Raw genomic sequence first — 14,033 nt, forward strand, 5'->3', positions numbered from 1 at the left:
TACTCAAAACAAGTACAAATTCTACAATTCTTTTCCAGTCGACGCCGGCTTGTTCATCTACTTCGCCGTCTTACACGGTGTAAAGCAAAATGATGCGTTCAATTGACGTCTACGTCAAAACCATAGCCTTAAATTATAAAGGTCGGTTATTTATGGCTGCCCACATATTCCAGCCAGTAAAGTCTGCTTCTTGAAAAGCAACCTGAAATTTTTCGGATTCCATGTCACTCTGATTCAGTTTCTAAAGCATGAATGTGATAGAATTGTGGATTGTTTCTAGTTTTTTTCTTTTTCTCTCACCTGAGCTGTTGTAGGAAGAAGCTTTCCATTCGAGTCTCTAATCACCTAATGCAAAGATCCGTGGATGTCCTTTAACACGGAGTGTCTCCGCTTGTTCTCTAGCATTCAGAGGAAGGACATGAAAGTGCAACAGAGCTCTGAAGGTAACAGGAAGCTGTTAAGTATTTTAGAGGTCTGATATGCTGATGTGACATGACGTGTTGATGTGGAGAAAGAGTGTAGAACGCGGTGTCAAGATGCGTGAGAAGGGAGGAAGAAGAGATCAAGATATACTCGAAGATATTGAGAGTATATTTGATAAGAAGAGATAAGGAGGGATATTTTCTTTGAGATAAGGAATATTTCCTTTTAGTTAGGATACACAAAGATCTAGGTTAGAGATCATTTGTGGGGTTATAAGTAGACTAGGGCTAGCCGCAAAAAGAGCCAGCACTCGTGGGATAAAAGTTGTGAGATTTGTATACCTTCAAGCAAACACATAAAGCTTTGAAGGTGAGTGTGTTTTAACTCTTTTAGATCTACACAGGGTGTTGTATTAGATAGATAGGAGAGTGAGCTTAGTTTCAAGTCTTGTAAGAAACAGAAGTTTTTATAAGATTGATTAAAGCGTTTGCTTGATGCGTTTCAAGTGTTTTATTTTGTGTGTTGTGTTCTTTATACCTTAACAATTGGTATCAGAGCAAACACCTGATAAGAAGTTCTGGTATCTTTTTCAACAGGTGAGATCTTTCGACTAGGGTATGGAGAAATCACTGGAGGTTGTTGCGTTACAAGGACCATTGAAACTGGATCCGGAATGCTTTGGTTACTGAAAATTCTCAATCAAGCAAGTCATCTCAAGCATTGACATGGAAGCTTGGTTTGCAGTGGAGGATGGTTGGTCTCATCCAACTGAGAAGAATGAAAAAGGCGAACTAGTGCAGAAACATAGAAAGAAATGGACAGCTGAAGAAAAGGCTGAGTCCAAACACAACTCGCAGGCGCTGTCGTAAGACATCTCTTCAAATCTCTGCCAAAAGACATCTTTAACCAAGTTCAAGGTTGTGAGTCAGCTAAGGAGGTTGGGCTTGGTCCAATGGCACATGGCAAATAGATTTGGCACATGGCAAATAGATTTGGGTCCAGTTGGGCTTGGTCGTTATCATTTTGGCCGGATCCTAACGTTGTACCCTCCTCGACTAAAAGGAGGGAAAAAAAATAATAATAATAATAATTAGCACAACGGGCAACGGCTATATTACTGCCACGCGTACGGCCGTAGTTAAAAGGGACGAGTGGAAAGAGATATTTTCAAATTTTGGTTTTACGCTCCGATTCTCTCAGTTTTCTCAAAAAAAAAAAGGAAAAAGAAAATAATAAAATCTCTCGCCCGTTGCAGAAGAAAAAAAAAAAAAATGCTTTTATTTTTAATTATCGCAACGGCTATGTTGCTGCCACGCGTACGGCCAAAAGGGACGAATACAAAAACAAAATGTTTTTGATAAGCGATGTATAGGTAACTAAATCCGGCACAACACGACGCCGATACATAATCTTGTACAAATAAAACGCTTCTTTCAACACCTTCCTCTTCTACAGTAACTACTCACTAACGTGATATAAGTAAACAAATCAGGCTCAAAACCTTCTCTTTTTTTTTCTTTTTCTTTTTTTTTCATCATCTTCCTTAGATGTCAAATCAATCATATTCACAGAGAGACTGCATAGCTAAAGGAAACTTCTTAGAGGAAGCAAGAATTTGAAGCAACAAACAGTAGTTACCAACAAAAAACACACACACACACACAAAAATTGCCTCTCTAATATCAAATGCAGCAATTGTCAAACCTCTTCCATAAGAAAACATTCCCACACTTGTAATGAAAATTGTGGACTAACCTGTTCTAGGGCCACGACCAGCGAAAACGATTGGCTCCATCAAGCTCAGGGAGGGCTACCTGCAGTGCCACCTGGACGGGATGCAGACCAAGTGTGCTGTTTAGCCCCATTCCTCCGTCGTCTGAAACACCAGTGGCACTGGCACAAGGTAAGGAACATCGAGCTTCTTCAGGGCTTCGAAAGAGACAATACCCGAGACACAAGCAACCAGCGAGAAACTAAAAGCCAGTTTCAATCAGCCTAAGATTCTCTCAGTTCTTTCATTATATAGCAAAGCTTAGTGTTTCTCTGATCCACCTACAGTACTATTATCCTGGTAGTTATATCGATTAAGCTCTGTAGTCTACTCAGTGTTGATTCATCGGAAACTGCTGCTACTAGTGTTTATGTAACGATGCATGCTACCTCTTCTCTTGGTGGGTGGGAACTCTTTATACCACGGATAAGTGGAGAAAGAAAAAGACTATGGTAGTTAACTACAAGAGTAAAACAAAAATATTAAAAAGCTTTCTGACTGAATTGCTGCTATAAATTATATAAATCACTAAACAAAAAAAAATATATTAAATAGTTAAGGATTGAGAAAACATTCAGACATAATGAGAAACAGCATATAACAAGTTAAGGGGGACAGTAGATGATGGTGAGTCTGAGGAGAGGACAGCACCGGACCACTTAATGTTGGCGAAAAGCTCCCATAAATTATTCTCCTTATTCTTTGATTTCGTAATGAAAAACTCGGCATACCAAAGCTCCAAATTCTGATCAGGACATTGAGGCCGGGCTTCCCAGAAGATGGCCATCCTCTCATGATCGTAGAAGCAGAATTTGATGATATCAAAACCAGAGTGTCGCTGCTGCAGCTCTTCCAAACCCTTGACTTCCTGCCAATCCGACTGAAATGGAAAACGCCACAGTATTCTCCCGCCGGTACCACGGCAGAACAATGCTTGATGATCAGCTTTAAGCCAATCGTTTCTGTTTTCTGGGTTAGACTCCGTTCTTCCGTCCTCTGCCTCAAACTTGCATTCAGTGCTTGAGAAATTAAAGATTTGACCATCCTCATCCACCGCGTAAACATGCTTCATGTCGTCCATCACCACACTTTGTTGGATTTTGAGGGGCATCTTGGGCGTAACCACAGACACGAACTCCCAAGTTTCGGTTTCGAGATCATACACCTCTGCCCACTTGGAGGAATCAGCAGCGTCCAAGCACCCTCCAAACACGTATATCTTCTTCTTGTCTATCAAGCTTGCCGATGCTCCGCTTCGAGCCATCTTCATGGGCTTTGCTCGGCACACTGTGTGATCGGTACAATCAAAAAACGTGACTTCCGATGTGGGTTTGCCGTCGATGAGTCCACCGATTATATAGATCCCCCATTCATCCTGCACGAAACAGGACCCTGCTACCGGGGCCGGATACGAGTAGTCCACATTGAGCCGTTTCAGCCGACGTTGCACGGGGTGGAGGACGAACCACCGTGGGCTTGGATCTGGATACATGTGCATATATACGTACATATTTGGGTGAATGCAACCCCTCCTAGACCTCAAGATCCTGAGACCATGCGACTTTGCGGCACCCCGGTACCTCTTGGAGACCATCGCTAAGGCCACGAGGTCCAATCTCGACAACTGAGACAGGCAGTCCACAAACACATCATGTGGCACCGACCATAACCCACACACCTCCGTCTCATTCTTCCTCTTCGTCTTCAATTCCAATTGACTGCATCCCCGAATCGCACTTCTTCCCTTCATTGATTGATTACGTTACCGGATGGATCTAATCCGCCGTTAGGGCTTTCTGCGAGAGAGAGAGAGAGAGAGAGAGAGAGAGAGAGAGAGAGAGAGAGAGAGAGAGAGAGAGGATAAAAGAAAAAAAAAAAAAAAAAAAATTTGGTCTCAGACACAACCTAATTAAGATCGTGTCTTAATTCTTCAATATATACAGAGTTGTCGTCTAGTACTCTAGTTAAAAGGACAGACATCGAATCATTCGACGAACCAAGCGGTTTAGGACGGTTCAATTACAAATCCTAATTTCAATACCAAAATTCTAATGGTTCCTGAAACCAAAAACAATTACAATCGCACAATTACAAACTTACAATTCACTATAAAATAGATAATTAAAATTACTTTATCTAACCATATCACACAAACTTAAATCCTAAAATTAAAAAAATGATAATAGTTTTTAATGTTACTAATTAGCTAGTTTTACCATCAATTTTTCAGTTAAGATATATGTATATTATACAAAAAAAATTTCAATTTACTTTAAAAAAAAAAATTAAACTGGAAATAGTAACATTAAATAAAACTAAAAACATTTGATTTTGTTAAAGAAAATATAATTAAATAGAATCAAGAAAATGTAACTTTTTGAGAAGAGGTTAGGACTCAACCGGAGTATACCGAGATTTGAAGATAATGTTTGTTGGTCTGTATAGGGGTCTTGACCAGCTCGGTTATGCAAAAATTTCGGTTTTGTTTGGCCACTCTCTTATTATTAGAAAGTTAACTTATTTCATCATATCAATAATGATATTAATTAATAAATGATACGTTATATTGAGTTCAACATACTAGTTGTTGTTTTAACTTCTCTTCAGCATATTAAAACACTTTCTAAAAAAAAAAAACTAAAAGAGTGAAATAATTTTGAAAAACAGTAAAAATTAAGTTATAAAAAAATATATATATAATACAGAAGACTAATAACTAAGAATATAGTTACTACTTTTATTTAGTATAACCAAGCGGTTTAGGACGGTTCAATTACAAATTCTAATTTCAAAACCAAAATTCTTCAAATCGATGTTGGCACGTTACATCATAAGCAAATAATACGGCTCTGTACTCGGATGAGCAGATTAAAATTCACAAGACGGCGATCACTAAAAGCACCGTGCCGGTGATAACAATGGCCTGGAGTCGAAGAAAAAAGAGATCTTTCCAACCTATTCGCCCTAATGCCTCCGTCGGATTGTCTCACCACGCTTTAGATCTCGCCGGATCTGTTAATTCCACGGCCGCTAGGGTTTGGGATGCTTCTGATCCTAAACCGGTTTCAACTTCTGCCGCAAGAGTAAATATTTTCTGAAACTCTCTCATATCTCCCCCCCTGTCTTTTATGATTAGCGATCCGTCTCCTTTGTTCGTGTCTCTGTTAGTTTTTATCACGATTACGGTATCTTGCTTATTAGAACCGGTTCTAAGGTTTAGAAGAATCATTTGACTGTGTTGTGTTAATGGGATATATATGCTAGTTCTCTGGTTCCCAAACTCCGCTCTGTGTTTTCTTCACTGTGCTTAAACTTTGCCTGACTTGATCTGTTCTTAGTTCATCGTGCCGAGACTAGTTGTGTAAGCGTCATTTACATTTTACATATGTGTCGTTTGATTCACTATAAGGTTTTGTAGAAGACAACCTGATTTTTTTTAGGTACTATATATGGTCTACAGCTATTGATTACTTTTATGTATCATTATTTGGTCAGGTGCTTAAATCTTGCTTGTTTACTTTTGTGTACTCTTATTGCCTGCTTGCATGGTTAGGATAATGATAATTATCACACTTTAGCCTTACTTGCTGCATCTGGTTCGTTTTTGCAAAGTTATGGTTCTATGGCACGCCCACTACCACAAGTATTACCAATGGCTTCAGCCATCAGTAGCGGTGGAAGTGGCGGTCGATGATGTAAACGACAAAGTGCTTAGCATGGGGTTCCCAAGGGACCAAGTGAGATATCTTTCAATGTATGATAATCGGATCCTTGGCTACTTTAAAGGGCATAAAGACAGGTCTGATATCACCTCTGCAATTGGGAATTGGATATATGTTTGTTTACCTACCTACTTACACTAGTAATGTGAACATCGATCGAAATTGTTCTTCTGTTTCAGGGTTGTATGTCTCCTCATGTCTGCTTCTCTCGACCGAAGTGTCATACTCTGGGATCTTCGTGTTAGTGCCTGCCAGGTTAGTTTTCCAGTTTTACATAGTCTGAGAAAGTCATATGGGATACGTCTCAATATTGCTAGATTTTTTTGCAGAAAACTGCCTTTGGGTTTTTTTTTTTTTTTTTGCCCTCGGAATTTCTCCGTGAAAATTAGAACAAGGTTTCTCGATTTAGCCTCTCTTCCTTAATTGTCTCTCTGTGAATGTATATGGTTTCATGATTTAGGCTTACCCTTTTAGTCAATAGGAAATTCTACATCTTCGTGGTAGGCCTGCAGTTGCGTATGACCACCAACAAGGCCTGGTGTTTGCTATCGCAATGGAATTTCTCCGTGAAAATTAGAACAAGGTTTCTCGATTTAGCCTCTCTTCCTTAATTGTCTCTCTGTGAATGTATATGGTTTCATGATTTAGGCTTACCCTTTTAGTCAATAGGGAATTCTACATCTTCGTGGTAGGCCTGCAGTTGCGTATGACCTCCTAATCCCTGTTCGTTCCTTTTCATCAGTTTAGTATGAATAAATTAATTTGAGTTTCCTAACCTAAACTGATGTTTGGACGTATGATGACTAATACTGTGTTTACCTAATGATGCAGACTCGCTTTACCATTCTCTGAATGTGAAATATCCGCCAATCCTTGATTCTCGGTCGGAGGCTTTGGCTGCGGGTAAGCTGTCCTCCTCCAAGTAGCGATGATATTCCTTAAATGATATCTTTCATATGCGAGTTCATATGTAACTATTAGAATGGGGCACCTGTTACTCTGACTAATATTTGTGCATGTCTTCAGTGTTGCAGATCTCTATGCACTGTCAAGATACATGGCATAGCGGTGGAACCTAAAGTTGATCCTTCATCTAGCTCACAGTCAAATGACCGTGAAGAATCTGAAGTGAGACTTGCAATATTTTTGTTTTCTCTTCTTGTATTAAAAGTAGGCTTTTTCTTGTTGTTTTCACACACATTATCTCGGATTTGAGTTTGGTTTCATGCCCCGGTTATATATATAGAAATAAGGATTTGTTGTCATTGTTGATTGAGAACTAGAGACCGGTTTATGCGTGGAATTGTTGGTTTTAATCATCAGTCATTGGTGTTTGTATCTTTTTCGAGGGCCGGTTTGTGAAAAGAGACAGATTTTTAAAACCACTAAAACACTTGGTGGTTGTGGACATACACTAGTCTACTGAGATAACCCAATTTTGCAACTTTTTGAGAAGAGGTTAGGGTTCAACCAGAGTGTACTGAGATTTGAAGATAATGTTGGTCTGTATAGGGGTCTTGACCAGCTCGATTCTGCAAAAATTTCGGTTTTGTTTGGCCACTTTATTAGGTCTCTTATTATGATTAGAAAGTTAACTAAATTTCATCAGAAGAATCATGATAATAAAGTAATATTGAGTTCAACATCACTAGTTTTTCCATAACTATCGGATCAAAACCACGTCAGATAGTCATACCATGAACCTGAAGCCCCGTCTCACGCATCCCTATTAACCCCGTGTACGCCTGAACCAAGAAGTTGACAGTGTAATTATCTGGCTTACTATCGTTTCCCGAATGAAGTATCCTCCTATAGTAATCAAAGCTTTTATCTGGAACAGGGCTTTTGCAATGCAATGTGCTCTAATCATAGAATTGAGGGCAAACAATGTAAGGTTATCGGACCTGTCAAGAATCCGATTCGCATAATCTAAGTACTTTTGGTCACTCAAAGCCACCGCCTTGCCTTTACAAACTGACCCACGAGATGGTTATCGTTGAGTGTCCCATCAACTAAGAGCTTGGGCATGGATTTGCCGGAACTTCCTTAAACGTAGTGCCGGAATCCAAAAGAGCAATAACTGGATGTTTCAGAATTCTACTCATGACTATAACATCCTAAAAGAGCTCAGTTGGACATTTTAGCAAGCACATGGTGTGCAACCTTAAATGTGTTAGAGATACGATACGATACACTGTTCAATAGCTCAATATTCTCGTATCATATCATTTATGGAACATTCGGTTTATAGTTGTAACCTAGGGTATTCGTTGTACAAGTATATATAGCTGTGTAAGATCTTTGTATAATAATAAGAACCATCTTCTACATGGTATCAGAGCAGTAAAGATCTAAAAATTTTCTTTACGCCGCCTCTCTTTCTATCTCTTTCCCTTTCTCTGCATTTTTCTTTCCCCTCTGTTTCTTCTCTTCCTCAGCCATGGCTAATCCTGCTGAAGTTATCGACACCGCCCAGCAGTTTCTCAACATCAATATGAGCAACGTTATTAAGCTCACCTCTCTCAACTACATCACCTGGAGTCTTCAAGTCCACTCTCTTCTTGATGGTTATGATTTAGCCGGTTATATTGATGGCTCCATCCCTCCTCCGGCTACGACGGTGGTCTCTGCCGGCGTCACCTCTCCCAATCCTGATTACGCCAAATGGCGCCATCATGATAAGCTGATCTACAGCGGTCTTCTCGGCACCCTCTCTCCCTCTGTTCAGCCTCTGGTCACTACCACCAAATCTGCTGCGGAGATGTGGCGTACTGTTGCGGACATCTTCGCCAAACCAAGCAAAGGCCAAATCATACTGGTTCACTATCCCTACCCTCTCCTTCTCGTCACCTTAACCTTAATCATGTTCTATGTGTTCCTAATATTCACAAAAACCTAATATCTGTTTATCGGCTTTGCAATGATAACAAGGTGTCTGTTGAATTTGCTCCTGTTGTCTTTCAGGTGAAGGAACTAAGCTCGGGTGTCCAGTTACTCCAAAGCCGACCTAGAGACGAGGTATATGAGTGGCCGACATCAACTGTATCTGCCTTCTTTGCTTCATCCTCATCTCCACCAACCTTCGTGAACTGGCATCATCGCTTAGGCCACCCTACCTCTACTATTATTAAAACTATACTTTCAAAATTTTCTCTTCCCTATTCTCAAACTTTATTTTGTTCCTATTGCTCTATTAATAAAAGCCATAAACTTTCTTTTTCACAAACATCCATTACTTCCAACCGACCTCTTGAATATATTTTTACCGATGTTTGGACATCACCACTTCTATCTGTTGACAACTACAAATACTACTTGGTTTTAGTTGATCACTACTCTCGTTACACTTGGTTATATCCACTAAAAGCTAAATCTCACGTTCGTGCCACCTTTGTTGCCTTCAAAAACCTTGTGGAAAACAAGTTCAACACTCGCATTGGCACCTTGTACTCGGATAATGGAGGAGAATTCATTGCTCTTAGGTCCTATCTCTCCACGGCTGGTATCTCTCCTCTCACATCACCGCCACACACGCCGGAGCATAACGGTATCTCCCAAAGAAAACACAGACACATTGTTGAAACCGGCTTGTCGCTTCTCACCAAAGGCGGTCTTCCTACAACATACTGGACATATGCCTTTGCAACCGAGGTCTATCTCATCAATCAGTTACCAACACCGGTCATTGCCATGGAGTCTCCCTTCGTGAAGCTCTTTGGTACTCACCCCAACTACTCTAAACTTCGGGTCTTTGGTTGTCTTTGCTTCCACTGGCTACGTCCTTATGCGGCTCACAAGCTTGAACAACAATCGACTCATTGTGTCTTCTTAGGCTACTCCCTCACTAAAAGTGCATACCTCTGCCTTCAGCCAAGTATAGTCCGCATCTACATATCCCGACATGTTAAGTTTGAAGAAACCACGTTCCCTTTTTCCTCTCTTCGTTCTGTCTCCTCCGACCCTCCTTTGTCATCCTCGTCGTCTTCCTCTACGCCAGTTACCGTTATTCCCCTACCACCACTCGTCTCGCCGTCGCCTTTATCACCGGATCACCCGCGCTCAGATTCTCACCCGACTGCGTCGCTGGAGACTCATTCGCAACCACCGGTACGTGATTCTTCTCCGAATCGTAACATTGCCGAGTTAACCTCAGATACGTCTTCTATCTCTTCTCCTCGATCTACCAGCCCAATTGCACCAAACCCACCTTCACCATCATAAGCCCAAACAACTCTCCGGCCCATAATGATCAAAGCCCATTACTTAACCTGTCTCCATCGGCCCAAACACCTTCGCCACACACTTCTCCCTCATCCTCCGATAATTCTTCTTCCACCTCCTCTCCTTCACACGACTCTGCTCCAACTCCACCTATGCCTCCACCTCCAATTGCAAATGTCCACCCCATGCAAACTCGTCGCAAGAACAATATTATAAAACCCAACCGCAAACTAAACCTATCCGCTACCTTATCTACGACCATCCCAACCGAACCCTTAACCGTGAACCAGGCTATGAAGGATATAGTTTGGAGAGCTGCGATGTCCGGTGAAATTGACGCATTTGCCCGCAACCAAACAATGGACCTTGTGCCTCGTCCACCAAATCACAATATTGTTGGCTGTAAGTGGGTATACAAAAACAAATTTTTACCAAATGGAACTCTTGGCAGGTGCAAGGCGAGACTTGTTGCCAAAGGTTACAATCAGGAGTATGGACGTGACTACACAGAGACTTTTAGTCCGGTGATCAAAGTAACCACACTTCGCTTGGTTCTTGATGTCGCGGTGAGTCGCTCTTGGCCGATTCTACAATTGGATGTTAATAATGCGTTCCTTCAAGGAACACTCAATGAGGAGGTGTATATGGAGCAACCACCAGGATTTGTTGATTCTGATCACCCGTCGTATGTCTGCCGTCTCCGCAAAGCCATCTACGGTTTGAAACAGGCTCCCCGTGCCTGGTACACTGAATTAAAAACATATCTCATTAGTATTGGGTTTACCAACTCTCTCGCGGATACCTCTTTGTTCTTCTTGCGCAATGGTAGCACTTACATTTATCTACTAGTGTATGTTGATGATATCCTTGTTACAGAAAACGATGAGTCCAACATTAGTCACATTCTTCAGCTTCTTGCTGACCGTATCTCCGTCAAGGATCCGGAAGTCCTTAATTACTTCTTGGGGATCGAAGCTCATCGCACGGCCTCAGGTCTTCATCTCTCGCAACGCAAATACATCCTTGACATCCTCCATCGTCACAACATGCTTCACGCCAAACCAGTTGCTACGCCTATGGCCTCCTCTCCTAAGCTCACTCTTCAATCCGGCACTGCTCTACCTGATGGAAAGGAGTATCGCCAACTTGTCGGCAGTCTCCAATACCTTAGTTTCACTCGCCCTAATATCAGCTTTGCGGTGAACCGTCTGTCTCAGTTCATGCATCGGCCTACACAGGAACATTGGAAAGCTGCCAAACGAGTCTTGCGTTACCTCGCCGGGACAACCACTCATGGCATATTCTTCTCTACCAAAAACGCATTGACTCTATAAGCCTATTCTGATGCTGATTGGGCAGGTGATATTCATGACTTCATCTCCACAAATGCGTACATTGTTTATATGGTTGCACACCCAGTTTCATGGAATGCAAAGAAGCAAAAAAGTGTTGCTCGCTCTTCCACAGAAGCTGAATATCGTACTGTCGCCAACACCTCTCATGAACTTCGCTGGATTTGTTACTTATTAACGGAGCTCGGGATCCCTCTTCGGGTTGTGCCAGTCATTACTGCGATAATGTTGGCGCCACGTTCCTTTGTGCGAACCCAATTTTTCACTCCAGAATGAAGCACATTGCTCTTGACTATCACTTTGTAAGGGGACAGATTCAGAAAGGTCTTCTTCGTGTTTCTCATGTGCATACTAAAGATCACCTAGCTGATGCACTGACAAAACCGCTCGCTCGAACACACTTTCTTCATCTGCGCAACAAGATTGGAGTGTCTGCAGCCCCTCCATCTTGAGGGGGTGTGTTAGAGATACGATATGATACGATACACTATTCAATAGCTCAATATTCATTGTATCATATCATTTATGGAACATTCTTTTTATAGTTGTAACCTAGGGTATTCGTTGTACAAGTATATATAGCTGTGTAAGATCTTTGTATAATAATAAGAACCATCTTCTACAAAATGATCGCTATAAGTGAGATTTTTGTAACCTGATTTGTGTTTATAAATGAGAATTAGAGTTTAGATTTTGTAATTAAAACAAAATTATATGTCTGTTTGAGTTTACAAATGAAGTGGTTAGGGTTTAGATTTTACAATTATAACAAAATTATATGTCGGTTTGGGTTTACAAATAAGATGGTGAGGGTTTAGATTTTACAATAAGAACAAAATTATATGTCGATTTGGATTTACAAATGAGGTGGTTAGGGTTTAGATTTTACAATTAGAACGAAATTATATATCGGTTTGGGTTTACAAATTAGGTGGTTAGGGTTTAGATTTTTCAATTAGAAAAAAAATATATGTCGGTTTAGGTTTACAAATTAGGTGGTTAGGGTTTAGATTTTTCAATTAGAATGAAACTATATATCGGTTTAGTTTATTAAAGAGCGGTTTGTACTCTTTTTTATTTTACAATGATGCATACAAATTTTGTTTTTTTTTAAGGGAGTGGATAAAGAGGTTCACCCCTTAATTTATTTGTCAATGTAACATTTTTTGTTTGGAGCTATGTAAATATAGTTTTGGTTAAATACCGATCCTACCCTCTTTTGGTAAGTTGCCTTGACTAAATCTCATGGATGGAGTCAAACTCAAATATAACATTTGAAACTTAAATGTATCAAAAGACTAATTACCAAAAATTCCAACACAAGTAAACAACTAACGCATTTTCAATTATTAATGCATTATCCATTGCAATTATTCAAATTTCAAAACTTAAATGATTCTGATAAAGAGTCTATTGTTTATGAGTGTTTCCCAATTGTCCTACAACATAAAAATTCAAGAACAAAAAGGAACCAAACTGCCTAAAGAGTAAAGATCATGTAATATCGTTCTTAGTTATTGCTCTTTCTTCTCTAATCATCAGTTCTTGGGATCAGAAACCATTAGATCGTCACCTCCTTTGCCGCATGGTAATGAAGAAATTTAAGGTTTTCACTTTATCCATTGCAATTATTCAAACATCCTATGGTTTAAGAGTGTCTCCGAATAGTCCTACGACTTTGAAAGAGTCTAAGATAAAATTCAAGAACAAAAGGAACCAAAGTGCCTAAAGATTAAAGATCATGTAATATCTTTATAAGTTATTGCTCTTTCTTTTCTAATCAGTTATTGGTTTCAGGAACCATTAGATCGTCACCTCCTTTGCCGCATGGTGAAGTCTTAGTTTTAGATCTCAATCCAAATATCTTTGAGAAGAAGTTGCGTCCTTCTTTTGTCTTACCGAGCTTGTCAAGATCCTTCTTCATGCACTCATTTTCAAGCTCGTAAACGCGCTCTCTCATCCCATGGATCACCATATTTGTGTTCCCGTTCTTGAGTCATTGTTGTCTTCCGAGCCGAAGAGTCATCATGCTATAGATGTCCGAAGCCGCATCTGTTCAAAGAACAATACATGTACTATGACACGCAATGGTAGACGCTCGTTTTGTGCTGCGTGTGTGGATGCCTCCAATGACAGTTTCTGGCAATTCATCAGTAGACATAGGCCTGTAGCTCCAATTTTAAAGATTTGTTTGATACTTTATATTATACTTGTGAAGTAACTCATAGTTAATAACTCTGGAACTCAAAACATAATAAAACTATAGGTTGTTTACTTTACCTTTGATGTATATATTGATTGCGCGTTAGATACCGTCATCCATTGGCCTCACATCTTCCGGGACTAGAGCGCCAAGTGCTTGAAATTCCGGGGCTGAGTATTATATGTATTCTGATTGTCTGTTTTACTCTATTATCTAATGTTGGTCTATTAGCTTGAGCTTTGAAACTGCGTTTAGAACGATGTCGTGGTTTACCTTTATTAGTTTGGGCTGTTATTGGAGATTTGATTTCTAAATCCATATTGAATTGTAAATAATGGAAA

The 14,033-nt window shown here is 40.2% G+C and overlaps 2 protein-coding genes across 28 annotated transcripts; one reads left to right on the forward strand and one right to left on the reverse strand.

The window, feature by feature from the left end:
• Positions 1-2,685: 2,685 nt before the first annotated feature.
• On the reverse strand, positions 2,686-4,127 carry LOC104709119 (F-box/kelch-repeat protein SKIP6-like). The gene has a single exon (XM_010425781.2). It carries the CDS (start codon positions 3,942-3,944, stop codon positions 2,769-2,771), a length of 1,176 nt encoding a protein of 391 aa, XP_010424083.1. The 5' UTR covers positions 3,945-4,127; the 3' UTR covers positions 2,686-2,768.
• An 833-nt stretch (positions 4,128-4,960) lies between these two features.
• On the forward strand, positions 4,961-7,181 carry LOC104705615 (pescadillo homolog). Of its 27 annotated transcripts, none has more exons than XR_015564668.1 (8): positions 4,961-5,277; positions 5,807-5,993; positions 6,096-6,171; positions 6,246-6,311; positions 6,391-6,499; positions 6,579-6,657; positions 6,748-6,819; positions 6,943-7,181. XR_015564668.1 is itself a non-coding variant. In XM_087463362.1 (8 exons), exons 5-8 carry the CDS (start codon positions 6,435-6,437, stop codon positions 6,993-6,995), a joined length of 225 nt encoding a protein of 74 aa, XP_087319488.1. In that variant the 5' UTR covers positions 4,961-5,277; positions 5,807-5,993; positions 6,096-6,171; positions 6,246-6,311; positions 6,391-6,434; the 3' UTR covers positions 6,996-7,181. The 27 variants fall into 26 exon arrangements, 6 of the variants coding, with proteins under 6 accessions (XP_087319488.1, XP_087319483.1, XP_087319485.1 ...); XR_015564671.1 differs by having other exon boundaries at positions 6,579-6,639; XR_015564666.1 differs by having other exon boundaries at positions 6,586-6,657.
• The last annotated feature ends 6,852 nt before the right edge of the window (positions 7,182-14,033 follow it).

The sequence above is a fragment of the Camelina sativa genome, chromosome 8 (genome assembly GCF_030686135.1).
Source record: "Camelina sativa cultivar CO46 ecotype springtype chromosome 8, ASM3068613v1".
Lineage (NCBI taxonomy): Eukaryota > Viridiplantae > Streptophyta > Magnoliopsida > Brassicales > Brassicaceae > Camelina > Camelina sativa.